The sequence below is a fragment of the Lissotriton helveticus genome, chromosome 6 (assembly GCF_964261635.1).
Source record: "Lissotriton helveticus chromosome 6, aLisHel1.1, whole genome shotgun sequence".
NCBI lineage: Eukaryota > Metazoa > Chordata > Amphibia > Caudata > Salamandridae > Lissotriton > Lissotriton helveticus.
In genome coordinates, this window is record NC_136067.1 from 2,123,882,623 (window position 1) to 2,123,910,066 (window position 27,444).

The 27,444-nt window shown below is 43.6% G+C and overlaps 1 protein-coding gene across 1 annotated transcript in view; it reads right to left on the minus strand.

The window, feature by feature from the left end:
• Positions 1 to 8,217: 8,217 nt before the first annotated feature.
• The window catches only part of LOC144764100 (uncharacterized), a 203,359-nt gene continuing 184,132 nt past the window's right edge, over positions 8,218 to 27,444 (minus strand). Inside the window, 2 exon segments of the mRNA XM_078650266.1 lie at positions 8,218 to 10,744; positions 10,746 to 12,468. Of these exon segments, the coding sequence (XP_078506392.1) occupies positions 10,445 to 10,744; positions 10,746 to 12,468 (2,023 nt within the window). The 3' untranslated portion in view covers positions 8,218 to 10,444.

Sequence of the window (27,444 nt, forward strand, 5' to 3'; positions counted from 1 at the left end):
TCACATACAGTACTACAATGCAAGCTTCTGTCACTGTGAACTTTCAGCAGAGTCAGGGGAAGGCAGGAGTGCAGGCTCCCATCACATACAGTACTACAATGCAAGCTTCTGTCACTCTGAACTTTCAGCACAGTCAGAGGAAGGCAGGAGTGCAGGCTTCCATCACATACAGTACTACAATGCAAGCTTCTGTCACTGTGAACTTTCAGCAGAGTCAGGGGAAGGCAGGAGTGCAGGCTTCCATCACATACAGTACTACAATGCAAGCTTCCGTCACTCTCAACTTTCAGCACATTCGGAGGATGGCAGGAGTGCAGGCTTCCATCACATACAGTACTACAATGCAAGCTTCCGTCACTCTGAACTTTCAGCACAGTCAGAGGAAGACAGGAGTGCAGGCTTCCATCACATACAGTACTGCAATGCAAGCTTCCGTCACTCTGAACTTTCAACAGAGTCAGGGGAAGGTATGAGTGCAGGCTTCCATCACATACAGTACTACAATGCAAGCTTCCTTCACTCTGAACTTTCAGCACATTCAGAGGAAGGCAGGAGTGCAGGCTTCCATCACATACAGTACTACAATGCAAGTTTCCGTGACTCTGAACTTTCAGCAGTCAGAGGTAGGCAGGAGTGCAGGCATCCATCACATACAGTACTACAATGCAAGGTTCCGTCACTCTGAACTTTCAGCACAGTCAGAGAATGGCAGGAGTGCAGGCTTCCATCACATACAGTACTACAATGCAAGCTTCCATGACTCTGAACTTTCAGCACAGTCAGAGGAAGGCAGGAGTGCAGGCTTCCATCACATACAGTACTACAATGCAAGCTTCCGTCACTCTGAACTTTCAGCACAGTCCGAGGAAGGCGGGAGTTTAGGCTTACATCACATACAGTACTACAATGCAAGCTTCTGTCACTCTGAACTTTCAGCACAGTCAGAGGAACTCAGGAGTGCAGGCTTCCATCACATACAGTACTAGAATGCAAGCTTTTGTCACTCTGAACTTTCAGCACAGTCAGAGGAAGACAGGAGTGCAGGCTTCCATCACATACAGTACTACAATGCAAGCTTCTGTCACTCTGAACTTTCGGCACAGTGAAGGGAAGGCAGGAGTGCAGGCTTCCATCACATACAGTACTACAATGCAAGCTTCCGTCACTCTGAACTTTCAGCACAGTCAGAGGAATGCAGGAGTGCAGGCTTCCATCACATACAGTACTACAATGCAAGCTTCCGTCACTCTGATCTTTCAGCAGAGTCAGTGGAAGGCAGGAGTGCAGGCTTCCATAACATACAGTACTACAATGCAAGCTTCTGTCACTCTGAACTTTCAGCACAGTCAGAGGATGGCAGGAGTGCAGGCTCCCATCACATACAGTACTACAATGCAAGCTTCTGTCACTCTGAACTTTCAGCAGTCAGAGGAAGGCGGGAGTTTAGGCTTACATCACATACAGTACTACAATGCAAGGTTCCGTCACTCTGAACTTTCAGCACAGTCAGAGGAACTCAGGAGTGCAGGCTCCCATCACATACAGTACTACAATGCAAGCTTCTGTCACTCTGAACTTTCAGCACATTCAGAGGAAGGCAGGAGTGCAGGCTCCCATCACATACAGTACTACAATGCAAGCTTCCGTCACTCTGAACTTTCAGCACAGTCAGAGGAAGGCGGGAGTGCAGGCTTCCATCACATACAGTGCTACAATGCAAGCTTCCGTCACTCTGAACTTTCAGCACATTCAGGGGAAGGCAGGAGTGCAGGCTTCCATCACATACAGTACTACAATGCAAGCTTCCGTCACTCTGAACTTTCAGCACACTCAGGGGAAGGCAGGAGTGCAGGCTTCCATAACATACAGTACTACAATGCAAGCTTCTGTCACTCTGAACTTTCAGCACAGTCAAGGGAAGACAGGAGTGCAGGCTTCCATCACATACAGTACTACAATGCAAGCTTCTGTCACTCTGAACTTTCAGCACAGTCAGAGGATGGCAGGAGTGCAGGCTTCCATCACATACAGTGCTACAATGCAAGCTTCTGTCACTGTGAACTTTCAACAGAGTCAGGGGAAGGCAGGAGTGCAGGCTCCCATCACATACAGTACTACGATGCAAGCTTCCATCACTCTGAACTTTCAGCACAGTCAAAGGAAGACAGGAGGGCAGGCTTCCATCACACACAGTACTACAATGCAAGCTTCCAGGACTCTGAACTTTCAGCAGTCAGAGGAAGGCGGGAGTGCAGGCTTCCATCACATACAGTGCTACAATGGAAGCTTCCGTCACTCTGAACTTTCAGCACAGTCAGCGGAAGGCAGGAGTGCAGACTTCCATCACATACAGTACTACAATGCAAGCTTCCGTCACTCTGAACTTTCAGCACAGTCAGAGGAAGGCAGGAGTGCAGGTTTCCATCACATACAGTACAACAATGCAAGCTTCCGTCACTGTGATCTTTCAGCACAGTCAGAGGAAGGCAGGAGTGCAGGCTTCCATCACATACAGTACTACAATGCAAGCTTCCGTCACTCTGAACTTTCAGCACAGTCAGAGGAAGGCAGGAGTGCAGGTTTCCATCACATACAGTACTGCAGTGCAAGCTTCCATCATTGTGAGCTTTCAGCACAGTCAGAGGAAGGCAGGAGTGCAGTCTCCCATCACATACAGTACTACAATGCAAGCTTCTGTCACTCTGAACTTTCAGCAGAGTCAGGGGAAGGCAGGAGTGCAGGCTCCCATCACATACAGTACTACAATGCAAGCTTCCATCACTCTGAACTTTCAGCACAGTCAAAGGAAGACAGGAGTGCAGGCTTCCATCACATACAGTACTACAATGCAAGCTTCTGTCACTCTGAACTTTCAGCACAGTGACGGGAAGGCAGGAGTGCAGGCTTCCATCACATACAGTACTACAGTGCAAGCTTCCGTCACTCTGAACTTTCAGCACAGTCAGAGGAACTCAGGAGTGCAGGCTTCCATAACATACAGTACTACAATGCAAGCATCTGTCACTCTGAACTTTCAGCACAGTCAGAGGATGGCAGGAGTGCAGGCTCCCATCACATACAGTACTACAATGCAAGCTTCTGTCACTCTGAACTTTCAGCAGTCAGAGGAAGGCGGGAGTTTAGGCTTACATCACATACAGTACTACAATGCAAGGTCCGTCACTCTGAACTTTCAGCACAGTCAGAGGAACTCAGGAGTGCAGGCTTCCATCACATACAGTACTACAATGCAAGCTTCCGTCACTCTGAACTTTCAGCACAGTCAGAGGAACTCAGGAGTGCAGGCTTCCATAACATACAGTACTACAATGCAAGCTTCCGTCACTCTGAACTTTCAGCACAGTCAGAGGAACTCAGGAGTGCAGGCTTCCATAACATACAGTACTACAATGCAAGCTTCTGTCACTCTGAACTTTCAGCACAGTCAGAGGATGGCAGGAGTGCAGGCTCCCATCACATACAGTACTACAATGCAAGCTTCTGTCACTCTGAACTTTCAGCAGTCAGAGGAAGGCGGGAGTTTAGGCTTACATCACATACAGTGCTACAATGCAAGCTTCTGTCACTCTGAACTTTCAGCACAGTGAAGGGAAGGCAGGAGTGCAGGCTTCCATCACATACAGTACTACAGTGCAAGCTTCCGTCACTCTGAACTTTCAGCACAGTCAGAGGAACTCAGGAGTGCAGGCTTCCATAACATACAGTACTACAATGCAAGCATCTGTCACTCTGAACTTTCAGCACAGTCAGAGGATGGCAGGAGTGCAGGCTCCCATCACATACAGTACTACAATGCAAGCTTCTGTCACTCTGAACTTTCAGCAATCAGAGGAAGGCGGGAGTTTAGGCTTACATCACATACAGTACTACAATGCAAGGTTCCGTCACTCTGAACTTTCAGCACAGTCAGAGGAACTCAGGAGTGCAGGCTCCCATCACATACAGTACTACAATGCAAGCTTCCGTCACTCTGAACTTTCAGCACATTCAGAGGAAGGCAGGAGTGCAGGCTCCCATCACATACAGTACTACAACGCAAGCTTCCGTCACTCTGAACTTTCAGCACAGTCAGAGGAAGGCGGGAGTGCAGGCTTCCATCACATACAGGGCTACAATGCAAGCTTCCGTCACTCTGAACTTTCAGCACACTCAGGGGAAGGCAGGAGTGCAGGCTTCCATCACATACAGTGCTACAATGCAAGCTTCCGTCACTCTGAACTTTCAGCACAGTCAGCGGAAGGCAGGAGTGCAGACTTCCATCACATACAGTACTACAATGCAAGGTTCCGTCACTCTGAACTTTCAGCACAGTCAGAGGAAGGCAGGAGTGCAGGTTTCCATCACATACAGTACTACAATGCAAGCTTCCGTCACTGTGATCTTTCAGCACAGTCAGAGATAGGCAGGAGTGCAGGCTTCCATCACATACAGTACTACAATGCAAGCTTCCGTCACGCTGAACTTTCAGCACAGTCAGAGGAAGGCAGGAGTGCAGGTTTTCATCACATACAGTACTACAATGCAAGCTTCCGTCACTTTGAACTTTCAGCACAGTCAGAGGAAGGCAGGAGTGCAGGCTTCCATCACATACAGTATTACAATGCAAGCTTCCGTCACTCTGAACTTTCAGCACATTCAGAGGAAGGCAGGAGTACAGGCTCCCATCACATACAGTACTACAACGCAAGCTTCCGTCACTCTGAACTTTCAGCACAGTCAAAGGAAGGCAGGAGTGCAGTCTCCCATCACATACAGTACTACAATGCAAGCTTTTGTCACTCTGAACTTTCAGCACAGTCAGAGGACGGTGGGAGTGCAGGCTTCCATAACATACAGTACTACAATGCAAGCTTCTGTCACTCTGAACTTTCAGCACAGTCAGAGTTACTCAGGAGTGCAGGCTTCCATAACATACAGTACTACAATGCAACCTTCTGTCAGTCTGAACTTTCAGCACAGTCAGAGGATGGCAGGAGTGCAGGCTTCCATCCCATACAGTACTACAATGCAAGCTTCTGTCACTCTGAACTTTCAGCAGTCAGAGGAAGGCGGGAGTTTAGGCTTACATCACATACAGTGCTACAATGCAAGTTTCCGTCACTCTGAACTTTCAGCACATTCAAAGGAAGGCAGGATTGCAGGCTTCCATCACATACAGTACTACAATGCAAGCTTCTGTCACTCTGAACTTTCAGCAGTCAGAGGAAGGCGGGAGTTTAGGCTTACATCACATACAGTGCTACAATGCAAGCTTCCGTCAATCTGAACTTTCAGCACATTCAGAGGAAGGCAGGATTGCAGGCTTCCATCACATACAGTACTACAATGCAAGCTTCCGTCACTCTGAACTTTCAGCACAGTCAGAGGAAGGCAGGAGTGCAGGCTTCCATCACATACAGTACGACAATGCAAGCTTCTGTCACTCTGAACTTTCAGCACAGTCAGAGGAAGGCGGGAGTGCAGGCTTCCATCACATACAGTACCACAATGCAAGCTTCCGTCACTCTGAACTTTCAGCACATTCAGAGGAAGGCAGGAGTGCAGGCTTCCGTCACATACAGTGCTACAATCCAAGCTTCTGTCACTCTGAACTTTCAGCACAATCAGAGGAAGGCGGGAGTGCAGGCTTCCATCACATACAGTACTACAATGCAAGCTTCTGTCACTCTGAACTTTCAGCACAGTCAGAGGATGGCAGGAGTGCAGGCTTCCATCACATACAGTACAACAATGCAAGCTTCTGTCACTCTGAACTTTCAGCACAGTCAGAGGAACTCAGGAGTGCAGGCTTCCATCACATACAGTACTACAATGCAAGGTTCCGTCACTCTGAACTTTCAGCACAGTCAGAGGAAGGCAGGAGTGCAGGCTTCTATCACATACAGTACTACAATGCAAGATTCTGTCACTGAACTTTCAGCAGAGTCAGAGGATGGCAGGAGTGCAGGCTTCCATCACATACAGTACCGCAATGCAAGCTTCCGTCACTCTGAACTTTCAGCACAGTCAGAGGAAGGCGGGAGTGCAGGCTTCTATCACATACAGTACTACTTAGTACTTTATTTAGCTCCATCTGGATATTCTGAAACAGGTACGACAGTTTAGGGAGCAGCTTTATCTTCATACGGCAAATCCCCCTCCATTGATATCAGCACGTTGATCCATCTATCTGTTTAGTACTTTGTCACAAACTTCCCAAAGTTTTCACTATTTATTGTGGACAAATTTCAATGACACCCAACTCACGGGTATCTTACAGGTTCCAATTGCCACCCCAGCGGTTCCTGCAGCTCAGGGGTAGTTCTCCGCCTGGTTAGGGGCATCATTGCTGACTTAGACCAATTGATTTTTAAAGACCATTCCCCTAATACAGTTATTTCAGTAATTGTAAGATGAAGACTTCAAGCAGGGTCCTTGAGCAATAGCAGATATTGTCTGCATACATCAAAAGAACAACTCTACACACACCTAATTGTAGACCTCTGTGGTTGAGGAAGAAAGCTGGCAGGTGGCTACGCAGCTAGGGAAGAAGGATCGAAGAGAGAAGACAGCCTCGCCTGATGCTCCTATGTTTTGATATTGGAGAATACAAATTGTTGACTTATTTTCTTACTTTGGGGGAAGTGTATAGTAGAGTGATTCATTTGAGCACAGCTTTGCCTATTCCCATCCCTTCTATTAGTATGAGTAAGAAGGGCAATTATGCCTCTCCTCCCCTTTACCGCACCACTGGGCAGTCATATGCTTATCTAGCAATTTACCTTCACTGTCCACTGTGCCACAGACATCCAGCCATTTTAGGTTTAATATAGCTAGTGTTGGTTGGGCTGCAGAACTCACAAATTCTCACTCTAGCGATGACGTCTGTTGCTCTGGGCATGACATTCCATCTTTTAGTGATCTTAATATCCTGTGACTTTAGATATGCATTCACCCCTAGTATTGGCTTTAAACACTTCCCACAGCATAGCCCCAGAGGCAACCGAGCCCTGGTTTACCATGAGGTACGATAACATTGCTTGGCTGTTTTCTGTTTAAAGACTGGGGTCTGACAGAGCGAGGGGAGATGGCTGCATACCTGTCTCTAACTTTATTTTTATTTTTTAATGAGGTTGTCACAGTTGAGCCATACTTATCGAACCCAACAACCACACACCGGACCCCTCCATCACAGAACTTGTCCAGAGGCCTGAACTGTAAGCCTTGTTTAACCAATATAAACACTTCCTTAGCTAAGGAGGAAGAGTAATAGAAGTACAAGCTCCCGCTATTGGCAAAATGATTAGCTCTCACAGAAGCATCATGCGACAACCACTTAATGTGTGTTTAAGTACACAATCACCAGTCGAGCCTTGTGGTTGTCATTCACACCGCTCACAGTCCAGATAGGTAGCTTAATCTTACATTCGGGGCTTGCCTCAGTCATATGTGTTGTGTCTGCAGTTTTCACTCCCTCTTCCCTCTAAGCTCTTCTGTCAGATCAGAAGCATTTCTGACATCAAACCCCTGTCCCAGCTGTGTTTTAGTAACAGTCGCCCAAACAGCTCTCCCAACAATCCCCTATCCACATTGCATGAGTAACCTTACCAGAGCTTTACAGTCCAGCCTCGGGGTTGCTAAACAGGCATTAATCACATTGCTGTACAGACTCATGCGATGCTCTGCAGTGTTAGATATACCAGCAGTGTTAGAAGCCCGTTCTTCTTGCATATCGATGAGAGATTAACTTGTGTTGAGATTGTGGGTGGTTATTCGAGGATTAGTAGCTGGTGAATTGCGTCTGGGGGGAGACCTTTTCTGACTCACACACTGACTGCCTCCCTCTTTTACAATCTGTAACGCACAAGAGCAAGTCTTGCTCACTGCGGAATTAACAACAGTTCGCCTTTCATGAGCAATGGAGAGAAGCTTCCAGATTTTTTAAAGTCTCCATCCAAGTGTCAATGTCTTCAAGATGGTGAAACAACGACTTATCAATGGCCCCCTTTTGTCCATTCAAGGACTGAGGATTCATCACCGCATTCTTCCCGCTGTGGCTCTACGGTCACCAGATGTGCTAATACAGATCAGTAATTTGTTTTATATCATTCTTACGAGCTGGGAGCCCTGTCGGAGACCAGGTCATATGGGAGTGTGGTATAATGCTGTTGCATTTGTCATGACAGTTTATCATTATTTATTTATTTCATTGTTTTTTAAAGCATGAACATATACCCATCAGAGTATCAAGAGTGCTGTACATATAGAAGTCAGGTCACACATACAAGAACATACAATGCAAGAGGGAACATGCAGGGAGCAATGTAAATGTAAATTGCATGGGCATAGTCTGAATGGACATTGGAGCGCTTTAGCAATGGTATAAGAATGATTGCAGTGTTCAAACATCTAGGATTGCATTTGGTACTTTCAGCAGATGTTCATTTCATTGTAGATGAGCATCTTTAACAAATACAAGATACAGAAGTAGAAATAATACACTTGTTGCCTACACATGATATAGCAGATTGTAATCACTGCTGTAAGTAGAGGCCTCTCATTCAGATTGTCCAGCAAACTGTCCTGTAATGTCTGTACAAATGGTGTCAGCTCCTGTCCCACACGAATCCATAAACCTAATGTGCACATACTTTGGGGGCTGCAAACCTCTAAGGCCAGTGGTATCTGTCTTCCAACCGACCCCAAAACTCCACTTGTGATGTCCATGGCAGGATTGCTACTGATGGAAAGGGAATGTCAACAATAAACAGCAAGAACATAACATCCTAGATAACAAACTGAATTTCCTTATCAGAAATATGTTAAAACTGTGGATACAAGCCCTAGAAGGCCTTGCAAAAAAAAATCACTTTACTGAGTGAACAGGCAGAGTCAGGTCTTACCACAAGATGGCCAAAATTGTCCTTATACTACAGCAGGCTGGGAACAAGGAAATAAATCTAGCTGTTGTTTTGTGTAACATTTTCATTTTGTCGACGTTTGATGCTCTCTGAAGTTTGCATATTTTAATCTCTGTGGGATAGGGGTAAGGTGGGATCTTTTCTTGACTAATCATTTGGCACTTACGATAACATCCACTTTTCTGTTCCTTTGTTCCACATTTTGTTCAGGTAGTTCGTCCCCCTGATTCTGTGTGAGGTGTGGATTGTTTGACGTAGCAACTGATGACTAGTTCAAATGAAAGACTTCAATATCAGTACTTCTTAAACCCGGGTGGCCATTTTGATACCTTATCAGAGAGCGTTTGGCAGGAAATGCTCTTCCACGTTTATATTATTTAAATGGCTTCTCCCTGGTGTATAATATCTGAACAAGCATTAGCTATTCCTTTGTAATGAATGTCTTGTCACACTGAAGACTGATATAGTTTCTCTCTGGAATACATGCTGACACATCAGGCCCCTCCTGTGAGAAAACACTTGCAAGAAAAAGTTGTTTCTGCCAATGTGGACTATCTGAGCAGCACCTGGCCACACATATTGCTTCAGTTACTCCCTGGTGTGGATTTTCAGATGTTGCATTAATAGTCCTTTCGTAATGATTGCTTTATCACGTTTAGTATTGCTCCTATGCGGATGACAGTTTTCTCACTAGTAATGACTTTCTGATGTTGCATTATCTTTGCCTTTGTAGAGGATGCCTTGCCACATTGAGTGCAGTGATATGCATTCTCCACCATCATGATTTTCTCCTCTGTGTTGACTTACTGCTATTGTATCAGCTGTGCCCTGCCAATAAATTAATTGTCACATTCAGTACATTGATATGGTCTCTCCCTAGGGTGGACTTTTTGACGCTGTGTTTGGTCTTTCTTTTTTAATAAATGCCTGTACGTATTTGTTGTGGTATGCGTTCTTTGTGTCATGACTTTCTTCACTTTGTGGACTTTGATATTACATTAGCTGTGCCTTACTAATAACTGCTTTGTTAAATTGAGCGCAGTCATATCATTTCTATCCCATGTGATCTTCCTGATGTCATTCTAGGTTGCTTTTTTAACAAATGCCTTGTCACAGTAAGTGCACTGATGAGGTTTCTCTCCTGTGTGGACTTTCTGATGGTTTGTGCTGTACCCATGTAATAAATGCCTTGTCACTTCTTTACATTGAAGTAGTTACTTCCAAGAATACTTTGTCACATTCTGTACATTCAAAGAAATTTTCCTCAATGGGGACATTTGATGTTTTTTTAGTCTCCCTTGCTAATAAATGCCTTGCCTCATTCCATGCAGTCTTTAGTGTGGACTTTTGATGTTGCGTTACCTCTCCATTTCTTATGAATATATTGTCACTTTCAATACATTTATATAGTTTCTCACCTGTGTAAACATTCTGATGTCATTGATTTTGGTGTTGTATTTAAATCTTGTCACATTCTGTACATTAATATGCTTGTTCCCTAGTGTGGATTTGTTGATGTTGCGTTAACTTATTCTTCTTGTGGACTTTATTATATTCTTAGCATACATAGGATTTCTCTCCATGTGGATTTTCTCATGTTGCATCGGCTCTCCAGTTGTTATGAATGCATTCTCACATTCTGTACATTGATATGGTTTCTCTCCTGTGTGAACTTTCTGATGGGCAATTACATTTTGCTTTCTAAAAAATACCATGTTACATTCAGTGCATTCATATGGCTTCTCTCCAGTGTTGAGTTTCTGATGCATTTTTTAACTTTGCTTTGCAATAAAGGCCTTGACACACTCTGTACATTGATATGGTTATCCCCCCAGAGTGAACTTTCTGATGTCGTTTTAGCTGTCCATTTGTTATAAATGCTTTATTGCATTCTGTACATTGCTATGGCTTCTCCCCAGTGTGGATTTTCTGATGTCGTTTTAGCACTTCATTTGTTATAAATGCTTTGTCACACTCTGTACATTGATATGGCTTCTCCCCAGTGTGGATTTTCTGATGTCGTTCTAGGTCTCCACTTGTTATAAATGCCCTGTTACATTCAGTGCATTCATATGGCTTCCCTCCAGTGTGGAGTTTCTGATGTATTTTTAAACTTTGCTTTGCAATAAAGGCTTTGTCACACTCTGTACATTGATATGGTTTCTCCCCAGTGTGGATTTTCTGATGTTGTTTTAGCAGTCCATTTATTACAAATGCTTTGTCACAGTCGGTACATTGATATGGCTTCTCCCCAGTGTGGATTTTCTGATGTCGTTTTAGGCCTCCATTGGTGATAAACGCCTTGTCGCATTCTGTACATTCATATGGTTTCTCCCCAGTGTGGATTTTCTGATGTTGCTCCAGGTTTCTATTTGAAATAAATGCCTTGTCACATTCAGTACAATCGTATGGTTTCTCCCCAGTGTGGATTTTCTGATGTCGTTTCAGCCTTCCATTTGTTATAAATGCCTTGTCACAATCTCTACATTGATAAGGTTTCTCGCCAGTGTGGCTTTTCTGATGTTGCTTTAGGGTCTCCTTAATCCGGAACACTTTATTACATTCTTTACATTCATTTGGTTTCTCTCCAGTGTGGACTTTCAGATGTTGCTTTAAATCTCCATTTGTTATAAATGCTTTGTCACACTCAATACACTGATATGGTTTCTCCCCAGTGTGGATTTTCTGATGCCGTTCTAGATTTCCATTTGTTATAAATGCTTTATCACACTCAGTACATTTATACGGTTTCTTCCCAGTGTGGATTATTTGATGTTGTTTTAGCTCAACATTTGTTATGAATGATTTGTCACATTCTGTGCATTGATATGGTTTCTCCCCAGTGTGGATTGTCTGATGTCGTTTTAGCTTTCCATTTGTTATAAATGCTTTGTCACACTCTGTACATTGATATGGTTTCTCCCCAGTGTGGATTTTCTGATGTCGTTTTAGGTCTCCATTTGTTATAAATGCTTTGTCACATTCAGTGCATTGATATGGTTTCTCCCCAGTGTGGATTTTCTGATGCAGCTTCAGCTCGCTCTTTGTTATAAATGCTTTGTCACACTCTGTACATTGATATGGTTTCTCTCCAGTGTGGATTTTCTGATGTCGTTTTAGCTCTCCATTTGTTATAAATGCTTTGACACATTCAGTACATTTATACAGTTTCTCCCCAGTGTGGATTTTCACATGATTCTTTAGTTCTCCATTTGTTATGAATGCTTTGTCACATTCTGTACATTCATACGGTTTCTCCCCAGTGTGGACTTTCTGATGTATCATTAGGTTTCCATTGGTAATGAATGCCTTGTCACACTCTGTACATTCATACGGTTTCTCCCCTGTGTGGACTTTCTGATATTTCATTAGGTTTCCACTGGTAATAAATGCTTTGTCACTTTGTGTACATTTATGGGTTTTTTCTCCTGTGTGAACCTGCTGATGTACTTTTAAACTTAGCTTTGCAATAAATGCCTTGTCACACTCTGTACATTGATAAGGTTCCTCCCCAGTGTGGATTTTCTGATGTTGCTTAAGAGTCTGCCTCCATCTTAACACTTTATTGCTCTTTGTACATTCATTTGGTTTCTCTCTAGTGTGGACTTTCTGATGTTGCTTTAAATTTCCATTTGTTATAAATGCTTTGTCGCATTGTGTACATTCATATGGTTGCTCACCAGCATAGATTTGTAGATCCTGCTCTTGAATTTTCTTCCTTCCAAACACTTTATTATATTCTGTATTTTTATATGACTTTTCCCCTATGTGGACACTCTGATGCTGCATTAGATCTTTCATTTCAGAGAAAACTTTTCCAAGTTAGTCCATCAATATGACTTTTCTCCAGTATGAAGTTGCAGATGTCGCACTTGCTATTTCTCTGCCGAATAAATGTTTTGTGACATTCATATGGTTTCTCTCCTGTGTGTTCTTTCTGACACCAGGTTATCTCTTCCTTCGTAATGAGCACCTCATAAGGCTTGCTTCAGTATGTCGGTGTGTTATATCTTCTATGTGTATCATCTGATGCCCCAGAGTCAAGTACAGACCTCATTGGGCACTTTTGGTTTTCTGTTGTGAATTTGGCGAGGCATTAGCCTTCAAGGAAAGAGATTTTGAGATATACTGTTTTTACATCACTTCCTAATCGATTGATGATTAATGGCTTTATCGTTTTCGTTTATCACTGCATTTATTTCACCTGTTAGATTAAGAAAAAGAAACACTAAATAAGCTGAAATGCAGAGTCCATCACAAAAATCTATTGGCATTTAATTGTCCCTATAGATAAGTAAGGTGAAAAAATTCTAGATTACACTTTCAATGTAAAAATGCAATCAGCAGAGAAAGGGTGTACAACCCTTCTGTGGTCCCCTTCTATCGAGGAGTTTGAACTCAAGGAGTAACCAAGACACCCGAGAAGATTGCTTTTTAAGCGAATGAGACCCTTTCCCCTATGACAAACTACAGTGTTAAATTCATAGCGACAAGATGCCTCCCTAGTCCAGTGATTGCTGCTATTATTACGCGACCTAACAAATGATACAAGATGGAGACTTTTCCAGTGAATGGACCATGCAACACTGAGCATCACAATAACGGAGGAAAACATAAGCAACTGCTGCAAGGTAGTCCTTTATACTATCAGAGAGCCTGGGCTAGGACCTGGACATGAAATCTGAGCATCCTCCACATAGTGTAACTCCAGAGATCCGAGGCTCTGACCAGAGCTACACAAGGAAAAGGAGGTTTACAACCATTTTAAACACACATTGGCAAAGTCAATAAGTCTCACCTTTTAGGCGTTTTGGCTTTTCCAATGCTGAACAACATTAGAAAAAAAAAGAAAAAGAGAGAGGTTATGATGCGGCTACTTTTGCATCTTTCGGTAGGTTGGACGACATTTCTCCACATATGCGCACACCTACAGATTGACACATGCACTGTTTTCTGTGTTCAGTCTGGGGTTAGCCAAGACCTTTTATTTTACACAATTACATGTATAATATACTTACTTAAAGGGGCTTTCAGCTGACCTTTAATTGGTCAGTTGTTATGCCATTCACATTTTGCTTCCATCCACTGCAGAATACAGCATGGGGCAGTGGGTCTGCCTACAGCAGTCACTGGCTAACTTCACTCTGAGTGACGGCATTTTACTCTTTCACAAGCAGGTAGTTTCCTTCCGTGCCAGTGTTTTTGTTTGTACTTAATTACATTAGTGTTGCCTGCGTGTTTGGTTTGAGCTTCGTGTTATAGCAGGACGCTTTCTACCGGCTTGTCACAGCACAGGACACATTTCAGCTTTATCAGTACCTTCCTCCTGCCAATGATGTTGTAAATTCCTTTTGGAGTTGCCTTTGTTTATCAGATTGCTGCTATATCAGAGTATACCTGATGGTGTCCATTTGAACCTATTCTTTATAAAGTAATTCACTTTTTAGAATGCACACAATGATATGCAAGTACACCTGCACTCCTGTCTGTATTTTAATTGAGGACTACAGCTCTGATTGTAAACCAACTTAGCCTGTATGTCCTGCTTGTAGGTCTTTATAGTTTGCTTTCAGTGTTTGTTTGTCGTGCTTATATAGATATTCAACTGTTGTATTACTAATTGAATCTGCGCTGCGCCGTCTATCTTTGCAATCCTATCTATCTACCTCTGTCTGTGTTTGTGTCGATCTACCCATCTCACTGTCCATCTATATATGTGTCTACCTGACTGGGTAGGAGTGCGCCCTCTTGAAAGGGACAAGAATGTAGCAGTCTTGGGTAGCCAGATGCCACGCCTCACAGGAATTTCATCAATAGGTAGGAGGGGACTCAGTAGCCTATTGGCTAGTGACTGCATGTACCCTAAGGGCACTTTCATGGGCTAAATATGGCATCCCTGGCACTCTGACCCTTAGATCATGCTGGAATTGGAGGGAGGACCAAATAAATACTGCCCAGCTGCCTTTGGAACCTCACAACGGGAGAATGCACCATCGGAAGGATTGCAACTGCTGTACTGTGGACTAACATAGATTGGACTATGCCTGCAGCTTCTGGCTCGGGGAAAAGTTGAATCTCAGCACCAACCTATAGCAGTGACGTTGGGGATCATTTGGCTGATCTCCTGGGACCTGCTACAGGGACACAAGAGCTGAAGTAGCCTAAACTGACAAGTTGGTGGCACGCGCAAAGGTTTGACAACTACCTGTCCCTAAGCACCCAAGAGGACAAATCCAAGACAGCTGTAATAAAAACTCCAATAAATCAAGGTTATAGTTGGTACTGGTTTAATAGAGACAGCACAGTACTCATTTCATCTGTTCCCAGCAGGTATCTGCCAGTACCAGACATACAATAATCTTTCGTAATTATAGTCCAAGGAGAACCAGAATCTGCCATCAATTCTAGATCTACACCAAGAAAACTCACAAGACATTTTGGTGAGTTGAGTACTTCCCCATCAACTACTCCAATGTTCAATGTTTTCTTAAGGGGGAAAATGTGTTGTCCGTAGTGAAGCGAAAACGCCGAACTTTCCTTCGTGTCAGCGTTGCTATGCCAACTCAAAATGGCCGCCCGTAGCGTGATGACGCATACGCGCATACGCGATGATGTAGCTCCCTGTCGCTCGCGTAGTAAACACGGTTCTTCCGGTGATGGAGAAAGATGCAGCAGTCAGTCAGCTTGCACGCGCCGGGAATGAGTTCAGCAGCAATCAGCCAGCCAGCATGCACGCGCTGGTTAAACGAACACTCCACGCGGCGCGGACTCCTCTTTAAATGATGCCAAATCCCAAATCCCAAAACTTGAGGAAATTCACCATCGCATCATGGAAAAAGGTAGAGAATTCCTTTTTCGTGTAAAATTACTCCCAGCCAAGCGCACCTTCAAGCAAGCGCAGTGTCGGTAGCAGTGGTGTGTTGAAGGTTGAACCACCGCCAAGCACTTGTTTTCACGATAGAATTCTTGAGAAAAACGCTTTTCCTTCACCTGACTTGACTTGAGCACTCTCAGGAATCAGGAATACTACTTCCAAGTCTTCAGAGTCTTTTTTGTGGCAGGAGTATTAAATCCAATTGTCCAGGTGTAAAATGTTGAAAATAATTAAAATTGAAGTTGTACCACTCCTGTGCTGTAGTTGAGTAGTAAGGTACTGGTCACCCTCGTCGCCAAATTTGTAATAAAAACTCCAATAATTCCAGGTTATAGTTGGTACTGGTTTAATAGAGACAGCACAGTACTCATTTCCTCTGTTCCCAGCAGGTATCTGCCAGTACCAGACATTCATATATAAACAATTCTAAATGGAATCTACAGAAGGACTCAGGTGCATGTGCACAGAACCAAGGAGCATAGATTAAAAGGGAAATACAATAGAGCATCTTAAAAGAGAAATGTAAGAAAAAGAATACAAAATACAACACATTTTCCCCCTTAAGAAAATCATTGGCATAAAGGCTTGCATTTAGAGACACGACGGACATTCCAAACTTTTCCATCTTGTGTGACCACACTGTTGTGATTCACTTTAACAACTTTGATGGGTTTACCAAACTTTACATCACCTTTAGCAATGAAACCAGGTTTTCGAATTCTTACCCAATCACCACACTCAAACTCGGGTATTTTAACCTTCATGCGCTTGTCATAATCATATTTGATTTTGTGTTGCTTAATTCCAACTTTTTGCCCAACTTCAGAAATATCAGGTGCAGTTTTATGAGAGTCACAATTCTTTTTGAACCACCAAGGGCATAATTTAGAAATGGGATCTCTACCCCTCAATAAGCGGAAAGGTGAAACTTCGGTAGTTGTATGAGGTGTGATACGATATAACCAAAGTCTCTCCCTCAATTTCTCCCTACATAAATTTCCAAAGGTCCGGGCCCAAAGAATATCTTGTTTGAGAACCCTGTTGTATCTCTCAACTTGTCCATTCCCTTGAGGTTCATACAAGGCAGTTGTGATATGTTTGACACCACAATCTTTAAAGAACTCCTGAATTTCTGAAGATTTGAATTGCACTCCATTATCTGAAATCATCATTTCAGGAGCACCTTCCCGGGCAAACAACTCTTTTAAAAATAAAATCACATTGTTAGTATTTGGATGTGAAATAAGCTTGACCTCAGGCCACTTTGAATGATAGTCAACAACAACAATGGCAAATCTGCATTCTGAGGGCAAAAAATTGAATGGACCAGATATGTCAACACCCAACTTCTGCCATGGATGTTCAGGCCATTTAACTGGAATCAAAGGAGCTGGACTACATTTGCAAGACTTGTCGCTTTCTATGCATTCTGGACATCCCCTTACAAACCTGTCAACAAACTTGTCCACACCTGGCCACCAGAAATTTGATCTTATTAACCTCTTCATAGATGACATGCCCATATGACATTCATGACTGAGTTTCAAAATAAACTCACGAATCTCAAAAGGAGGTATACACTTGTCAACTCTAAATATCAAATCTCCTTCAGTAACTAATTCATCTTTAATATTTAGAAAAGGTAATAAATCTCCAGACACCTCCCCTTTACAAGGCCAACCCTTGTTGATGAAGTCTCTTACTTGACAAAGTAAGGCATCCTTACTCATACTACTCTTCCACACTTCTTCAGAAATAGTCTTAAAATTATCAGACACAGACTCGGTAATGTTGACTACCACTTCATCTTCACAAGGCTCATCAGCATAGTTACATGGTAATCTGGATAAACAGTCTGCAGTGACATTCAACTTGCCTGGAACATATTCAATATCGAAACTATATTCTTGAAGACGTGACATGAGTCTGGCTATGCGAGCAGTAGCTCTCAACCCTCCTCCAGGGGATAAAATATTCACCAAAGGCTTATGGTCTGTTCTCAACATAAACCTTGCACCCCAAATATAATTGCGAAAATGTTCCACAGCCCACACACAACCTAACAGTTCCTTCTCAATGACTGCATATCGCCTTTCCGTGGTACTGAGAGTTCGAGATGCAAACGCAACATTCCACTCCTCTTTCCCGGAGCGTTGTGATAAAACACAACCCAAACCGTAAAGACTAGCATCAACCGTCAAAAGGCATAGCTTATTCAGACAAAATGGTTTGAGGGTAGGAGCATTCACCATATCAGCTTTTATAGACTCAAATGCATTTTGCTGCCTGCTGCCCCATACAAATTCTACGTCTTTTCTAGTAAGTTCTCTTATGGGTTCCATCTTTGAAGCAAAATTTTTGATAAATTTACTGTAGTACTCACAAAGACCAGAGAATGATAACAGTTTCTCCTTACAGTCTGGTGCAGGTGCTTTTAAAATCGCATCAACCAATGACTTTTTAGGAGATACCCCATCCTTAGAGATCGTGTGCCCTAAGTATTCTATTGCCTCTTGAAACAATTTACATTTATTGTGTTTGATAGTCAGACCAGATTCACTTAAAATTCTACATACATTTCTTAAATGTTCATTATAAACTTCAATATTTTTTGAGAAGACAAGAATGTCATCCTGAAAACATTTAACGTAACCTCCCATTTCCTTAAATAAATGAAACATGGATCTTTGGAAAACGGATGCAGCAGAGGCTAATCCAAAAGGCATACGTTTAAATTGATACAATCCTTGAGGTGTAATAAAGGCTGTCAAATGTCTGGACTCTTTCGTCAATTCTATCTGGTGATATGCCGATCTAAGATCGAGAGTTGAAAAAACTGTGGCACCCTCTAGCATGCTCACCACTTCATTGATATTAGGTAGAGGGTGGCAATCAACCACAATATTAGCATTTAATGCTCTTAAATCTATGCAGAGCCTCAAACTTTTATCAGGCTTGCGAGCAAGAACAACTGGGGAAACCCACTCAGATGACTCAATCTCCTCTATTACACCGTTATCCAACATTTCTTTAAGTGCATTACTTAATTCTTCCCTGACATTGAGTGGTACATTTCTGAGTTTCTGTACTAGAGGCACAGCTCCTTGTTTGAGTTTGATCCCATGACTGAAACCCTTCAATTTTCCTAACTTCTCAGAAAACACTGTAGGGAATTCGTTTGCCAACTTCTCTCTTTTGTCGTCACCCCTTATTGTAACAATAGAACTAGTTTCTGAATACTTATCATCACATAACATGACTGGATCCCTAGATCGTGGGTTTAACATTATACCTAACTTCCACTGATCTCTCCACCCAAGTACATCAATGCCCTTCTTTGCAACATACAAATTAATAATAGCGGACCTCCCTTTAAAACTAATGGTAGATTGTAAATACCCAATAAAATCAATGTTGGATTTATTAAAACACAGGGCACTGATATCTGGGGGCATTAATTCTTTTTCCGATATCCTTGAACCAAATTTCTCGCAATAATAATCTTTCGTAATTATAGTCCAAGGAGAACCAGAATCTGCCATCAATTCTAGATCTACACCAAGAAAACTCACAAGACATTTTGGTGAGTTGAGTACTTCCCCATCAACTACTCCAATGTTCAATGTTTTCTTAAGGGGGAAAATGTGTTGTCCGTAGTGAAGCGAAAACGCCGAACTTTCCTTCGTGTCAGCGTTGCTATGCCAACTCAAAATGGCCGCCCGTAGCGTGATGACGCATACGCGCATACGCGATGATGTAGCTCCCTGTCGCTCGCGTAGTAAACACGGTTCTTCCGGTGATGGAGAAAGATGCAGCAGTCAGTCAGCTTGCACGCTCCGGGAATGAGTTCAGCAGCAATCAGCCAGCCAAATGCACGCGCTGGTTAAACGAACACTCCACGCGACGCGGACTCCTCTTTAAATGATGCCAAATCCCAAAACTTGAGGAAATTCACCATCGCATCATGGAAAAAGGTAGAGAATTCCTTTTTCGTGTAAAATTACTCCCAGCCAAGCGCACCTTCAAGCAAGCGCAGTGTCGGTAGCAGTGGTGTGTTGAAGGTTGAACCACCGCCAAGCACTTGTTTTCACGATAGAATTCTTGAGAAAAACGCTTTTCCTTCACCTGACTTGACTTGAGCACTCTCAGGAATCAGGAATACTACTTCCAAGTCTTCAGAGTCTTTTTTGTGGCAGGAGTATTAAATCCAATTGTCCAGGTGTAAAATGTTGAAAATAATTAAAATTGAAGTTGTACCACTCCTGTGCTGTAGTTGAGTAGTAAGGTACTGGTCACCCTCGTCGCCAAATTTGTAATAAAAACTCCAATAATTCCAGGTTATAGTTGGTACTGGTTTAATAGAGACAGCACAGTACTCATTTCCTCTGTTCCCAGCAGGTATCTGCCAGTACCAGACATTCATATATAAACAATTCTAAATGGAATCTACAGAAGGACTCAGGTGCATTTGCACAGAACCAAGGAGCATAGATTAAAAGGGAAATACAATAGAGCATCTTAAAAGAGAAATGTAAGAAAAAGAATACAAAATACAACAATAGCCAAAAGTTGCACCGAGTCCGTATGATATATGAGTGCTATCCAAGTCCAGATTCATTGCACTCACAGGACACTAGCCCACGTCTAAGGATATCGCCCCAACCAAGGTGCAGACTGACCAGTAGCCCAGCATCAGCTGGCCTGCTACTGCAACGTAGAGGACTTTGCAGGACCCTCGATCTCTGTGTCCATGTTCGCCCCACTCTACCCATGGACTGAGGAACATCCACAAAGACACTCCTGTGGACCACACCACAACCAAAGCATCCTTTGAGCTCCTTTTGCCTGTATCCCTCAGCATCAGGACCTTTCCATTGATGCCTATGGCAGTCGCCCTGTAAAGTTTGGATTGCGATTTAACAACACTCTGAAGGCCAGGAAACTGTCCACAGTGTCTACTCTAGCTCCCTAAATCTCCTCCCTGCATGAATTGTCCATCCAACCTGGACTGATATTTTTTCAGAGTTTTTGATCCCCAATGCTTGTTTGTTGTTGCATCTAAAAGTGATGATATCTCCGGAACCCTGAGGTGGATTACGTTCATCAAGGTCTCTAAAAATTCATAAAAATATAATTTATGTTTAGGATTCGAAGTCTTCTTTCTTTCATGTGTTGGTGTTTTCTTATTTCATTGTTTGGTGCTGTTAAATGCTTTACACATAGGGGCTTATTTACAGGCCCTTTGTGCCACCGGTATGTTACTTTTTCCCACATTAAAAGTGACGCACCAGTGGCGCAAGGGGCTTGTAAATAAGTCCCATAGTTCCTCTGCTAGCCTTCACTGCTCAAAGCACCCTCCTTCTCCTCTCATGTTCATACCTCACTTCTCCACTATCATCATTACTCACACCTACATTGTTAAATCGTATGATATAGACTTTATATGCTTACACTATTTAAAATCAAATGAACCTATTTGATTTGATCTGATCACTATCACCTCATCTAAGTCCCGGACACACACAACCTATCCCACGACGACCATAGGCACCCACACTACTATCTTTGCTCTACACGTAACATGGAACCCCTAGGCATACATACTTTCAATATCATTTACCCTCCACACCGCTCACAAAAAGCATCTAAACGCTTCAAACATAACTTCCTAAAACTGCACCCTGAAACCCTCTTCGCTGACCCCTACTTTTCCCAGCACAAGGGACACATTACAACCAACATCATTTTCCACACCAAACGCAGAGCTCAATGGCGCAAAGCATTCCTTACACTACTTTCGATCTCCTCCACCAGAAAATCCCCACACAGGCTAGCTATCTCTATCGCACCTTCACAGTTCTTCCAAGCTACAGCAACAATTTCTATCTATAATAATGGCACTATCCTCATGAAATCCACGAATCACTCTAAATTTACTTGAGAAGATTTTCCCCATCATTAAAGATCTTGTATGCAATCCCCCTACCTCAATCCTACACTCCCCCCTACCCAATCCACCCCTTATGCCAACACATATGCCGCCTCCTCCACATCCCCATCATCCACCCCCGCCCACCTCATCCCCACCCCCCTCATACATCGCACCCACCCGCCCCTACCTTCCAGACTACCCTCTCCCCTTACAGATCCCACCCCACCATGACATACCAACCCACAACTCATCCCTCACCTCCCACCCAACCCCTTACTCCCCACCCACCAATACATTCATACACACCCCGACCCCAACACACAGATCGAATACTGGCACACACATCTCCATCATCCACCCATCGCCCACCTCATCCCCACCCTACTCAGGCATCGCACCCACCTGCCCCTACCTCCCAGATTATCCTCTCCCAGACACACCCCAACCCATCGCTATCTACCAACCCTCAGATCAACCCTCCCTTCCCACCCAACCCCTTACGCCTCATCCACCAACACACTCAATCACACCCCGGCCGCACCACACTGACCGAATACTGGCACACACATTGGCTCTCCCCTACACCGATCCCGAACGCACCCTCCCTCCTGTCCTCTCTCCGCTCCCAGCTCCACCTACTACTGCTATTTACCAACAACAACCACCCTTATCACCTATTGTACCCACACTAATTTCCCTTCCACCCATCTATGCAACATCACCCACTACTCTTCTTGGGCCTACCACACACACAACGGAAAGTATCAGTCTCAATAGGATTATGTCTGAACTCCTACAAATCAAAGACGAACTCCACATTGTCAAAAAGATGATTGCTAGACAACCAACGCACGTCAGATCAGCGTACAAGGCTAGATCAAGTTATTCCCCTAATCACATCTCACACATTTCCAAGCACAATCGACTCTCATGGAACTCCATCCCATCCCCCAACCTCCCTTCCCGCCCTATCCGGTGCACTAACCCATTCTCGGAGAAAGATATCTGCTCCCTCTTACTCTCCTATAAGCCCCTTCACATCTCCCCTAGCACCATGACACACACAATTAAGGCTATCACCTCTAATCCACACAGACCCGCCACTCACAACAATAGAGGAATCAGTGAAAATAACCTTAGAAGAATCACACTCACACCAGATCCCTCACCTTCTCTCACGACACCCCTTCTCAAATGCACCCTCCTGAACTGTAGATCGGCCGCTAGACACGCAGTAGATGTCGCCGACCTCATCATCTCTCATGAGCTGGACCTGATTGTGCTAACAGAGACATGGCTTACTGAATCTTCCTCACCCCTTCTGGACATTATGGTACCACCTAACTATGACATCATCAGACTTGACAGAAGTGAAAAAGTTGGGGGAGGAATAGCATGCATACACAGGAGCAATTTATCAGTAAACAGAGCCATATCCCCCACATTCTCCTCTTGTGAATACATGTGCATCGACATCACCAGTAATGGTACGCCAGTTTGCTCTCTGCACATCATATATCGTCCTCCGCGTGATAACCTTACTTTCACTGAACACTTCATGGAAATGATCACAACAACCATCGGACGTCAAAACACCCAAATATTCCTAGGCGACTTCAATCTCCATTGGAATGACAACGATGATTCAGCGGTCAACAGTCTCAAAAACTTCATTGACGCGCTTGACCTCGCCCACATCTGCAAGAGCCCCACACACAAAAAAGGTGCAATCCTGGACTTAATAATTTCCCAAAACAATTCCATCCAGCTTGACTCAATCCTCCCCTGTGATTGGTCAGACCACCACACCATCACTTTCTTCATCAGGGAAACAGTGAAACTTAACGCAGCCCAAACTGCCAAACCAAAAATTTGGAAAAGAGACTTGAAAAAACTCAAGCCCATCACCTTGCCTATTCACTCACACAAACTACTCCTGCCTCCGGATGACCTCTCCTCCGTAAATGACCTCACCAATCATTATCTTAACACAATGACAATGGTTATCAATGAAGCCGCTCCTCTACAACTAAAGAGAGTTCCTTCTAAAAACTCCAAACCCTGGTTCAATGACCTGCTGAACGATGACAGACGCTCTCTTAGAACCTCAGAACGTCTCTGGAGATCAGTCCCTTCTGCCAAACACCTGAAAACTCTAAGAAGGAAGAGAAAAGACAATTACAGAAAGATCAAACGCACTAAAGCCGAATTTTTCTCTCACCAATTAGATCAGGCAAGAAATAGACCCAAAAAATTGTTTGAATTAATCAAATCACAATCTAGAGACGAACCTAAACAACTACAGGAGACCTCAGGCACCCAAACCACTTGTGAAGAATTCTCTGCTTTCTTTAACACCAAAACAGAAAACATCAAGAGGGATCTTCTCAATGACCTCACAGTCCTACAGTCTTACCCTCCTATAACAATACCTCCCTCTTCTCCAACTCCGCCACAACAAATAACCTCAAAACTCCAACAACAAAAAAAGATGCAGCCTGGTCTTCCTTCGACTCATACACTGAAGAAGTTGTAGGCAAGATTCTGAGCACCCTCAAGCCAGCCAATCATACCACCGATCCTCTCCCTGCTAACGCAGTTAAAGATCTAACCCCTCTGATCCTGCCGCTCTGGACCCGGATCATCAACAGCTCTCTACATCAAGGGTGCATCCCTGACGTCCTCAAAATAGGGCAAGTCACACCCATCCTAAAAAAAACACAGCTGACCCGATGGATCTTAACAACTATCGACCTCTTTCGAACAGCCCTACCGTAGCCAAACTCTTGGAAAAATGCGTCCTCCAACAATTGACAAAACATATTGACCTCTTCAACCTCCTTGACAATCACCAATCTGGCTTTAGAGCAGGGCATAGCACCGAAACAGCCCTGACTCACATTATCGATGAGGCGCTACAAATACTCGACCAGAATGGATCATGCCTACTCATCTTGCTAGATCTCTCCTCTGCCTTCGATACGGTCAAACATGAGAACCTGACTGAACTACTGAATCTCAGAATGGGTCTATCAGGGTCAGTGCTCAATTGGTTTACCTCCTTTCTTCATAACCGGACCCAAAAATTCAAGGTCAATAACTCCTTCTCCAAACCAGTTCCAGTAACTCTTGGAGTCCCACAAGGGTCTGCTCTATCTCCCAAACTTTTCAATCTATTCATGGAACCTCTTACTGTCTTGTTGCAAGCATCCAACGTCCAATTTCACATGTACGCAGATGATACACTACTCTATCTGCAGATTCAAACTCCTGAAGATGTCAAACTACTCAATCAAACACTGTTGAACACCCAAACATGGCTAACTGAGAACCATCTCAAGCTTAACGCGCTCAAAACTGAATTCCTACTTATAGCTCCACCCTCCAAAACTCCCCTCCTCCAGGATTGGTTCAAACACCTCACGGCATTCAACATGCAACCAACAATCATTGACTCAGCGAAATCTCTGGGTATCACCCTTGATGGCAACCTCAAAATGCATAAACACATTGCCAACGCAACAAAAGGAGCACATTTTCAGATTAATATTCGAAGGAAACTTAAACCCTTCCTACCAAAAAACAACTTCAAGATGGCAGTTCAAGCTCTAGTTATCCCCAGGATCGAATACGGAAGTGTCTCTCTCTGCGGTCTCCCCAAAGCCACAACAGCACCTCTAAGAGCCACCATCAACGCTGCAGCCAGGCTCATCACGGGCTCAAAAAAAAGGTCCCACATCTCCCCCGACCTAAAAGCATTGAACTGGCTACCATGGGAAGCCAGAATTCACTTAAAAATAGCATGCCTGACCCACAAAGCCATTCACCATAAAGCACCCAGATATCTCTCTCGGAAACTGTCTATCTCGGGAGGCACGAGATCCACAAGAAGTGCAGAAAGCCTATTACTGAAACCACACAGATTTAATAAGGCGAAAACTTACAAACGCTCCTTCTCAGGGATGGCTCTTAGGATCTGGAACGCACTACCCCCTGAAACCAGACTTACCACGTCTACTGCACTGTTCAAAAAGGAAGTAAAGTCGATTCTCATGGAAAAATTCACTTGAGCCTCACTGAAATTCACGACCTATATAGATGCAAACAGACAATCTACATGGCACTTTGGATCTCTCGGCACGCACCTTTCTCTGTATCCCATTTAGCTCAACTTAGGATTCAGTTTTGTTTTTTTTATCTACCTCTCTTGCCTGTTTTATTTATGCACACTATATCCACACATGTCTGTATTTCTGTACTGTGTACTTTTTATGTTTTATATCTCTTACTGCTTGATATATACTGTTATTGTGTACTGTTGCTGTATAAATTTCATTGCTTGTAAAGCGCTCTGATATCCGCAAGGGTCTGGTTCACGCTCTATAAAACTTTCTAAATAAATAAATAAATAAAGCCCTAGTTACCCTGGGCGGGACTTGAGGTTAAGTAAACAGTCCTGACTGGACCCAAGATGGTATTTGTGAGTGTTCTGTATGATAAGGCCCCACAGCCATATCCGCAAGGGTCTGGTTCGCGTTCTATACAACTTTCTAAATAAATAAATAAATAAAGCCCCAGTTACCCTGGGCGGGGCTTGAGGTTAAGTAAACAGTCCTGGCTGGACCCAAGATGGTATTTGTGAGTGTTCCGTATGATAAGGCCCCACAGCCAAATCCTCACATTGATGGCAGCGGTGGGATTCAGAACTTGTGTTTAGCTGTACCTTACAATTGGTAAGTCAGTGACCACTGAAAGAAAATATCCAAGTTGACATTGAGCATAAAATAAATTCTAAGACTACTAAGTTCTGTAACAAAGCACCTGCTTTCAAAGAAGAAAAGTTACAAAGTTTACAAATTGTTTTGCCAAAAGTCTTCCAAGATGGAGATCTTCCCCACATTGAGGATCAATGATCCCCACATTGAGGATCAATTAACTAATATGTCACGGTTGGAACTTCTCTAACCAACTTTGGTGCACAGGGATGCTTCCCGACTTTGGTTCTTGAAGGTTCTGGTCTGTCCCAGGTATCGGTGACCCTATCTGGTAGCCACAGTGCTGCCGACATTGTAATACCAGAGCAGACTGTGCCTTCCAGAAGGAGTCCCAAAGAGGAATAAACCCTAAAGGGAAAAAACTCTTACTGTTAACGAAGACTCCAGGAAGGAAAGGGGTGAAAGGAGATGACCAAGAAAATGACCAGAGGAAACCAGCAAGGAGAATGGACCTGAAGACAGGAACTCCAGGCAAATGCAGAAGGCTTCAAGCAAATCCAAACAGGAATAGAAAGTGCCAAAAGGAAGCGGACATACATCAGACAGGAGCAGAATGCACTGACAGGAGCAACGACACCACAGCAGGAGCAAGGAGAGTTGCAAACCAAGGAAATGAAAGATTCTGCCCTTTATATACCCATGGACAGGAAGTGATGTAACAGGAAGTAAGTAGTTGCCATCTTGGATAGGGAAAAAGTAGTGAAAAGAAAAGGAAAGGTCGCCATCTTTTTTTTTTTTAAACATTTATTGTGCATCAATAGCATACATATACGGGCCTACAACCACCTGGCCGGCCTCGAAAGCAATTATGAGCACATCCGTCAGCAATGAAACAACTCAGCAGTCCCCCCAGTATGAAATACGACAGTATTTCCAAAACAGTACTTCAGTTTAACGTGACCATTGAGCTACAGGATTCGATATGGTTAATTTTATAATTGA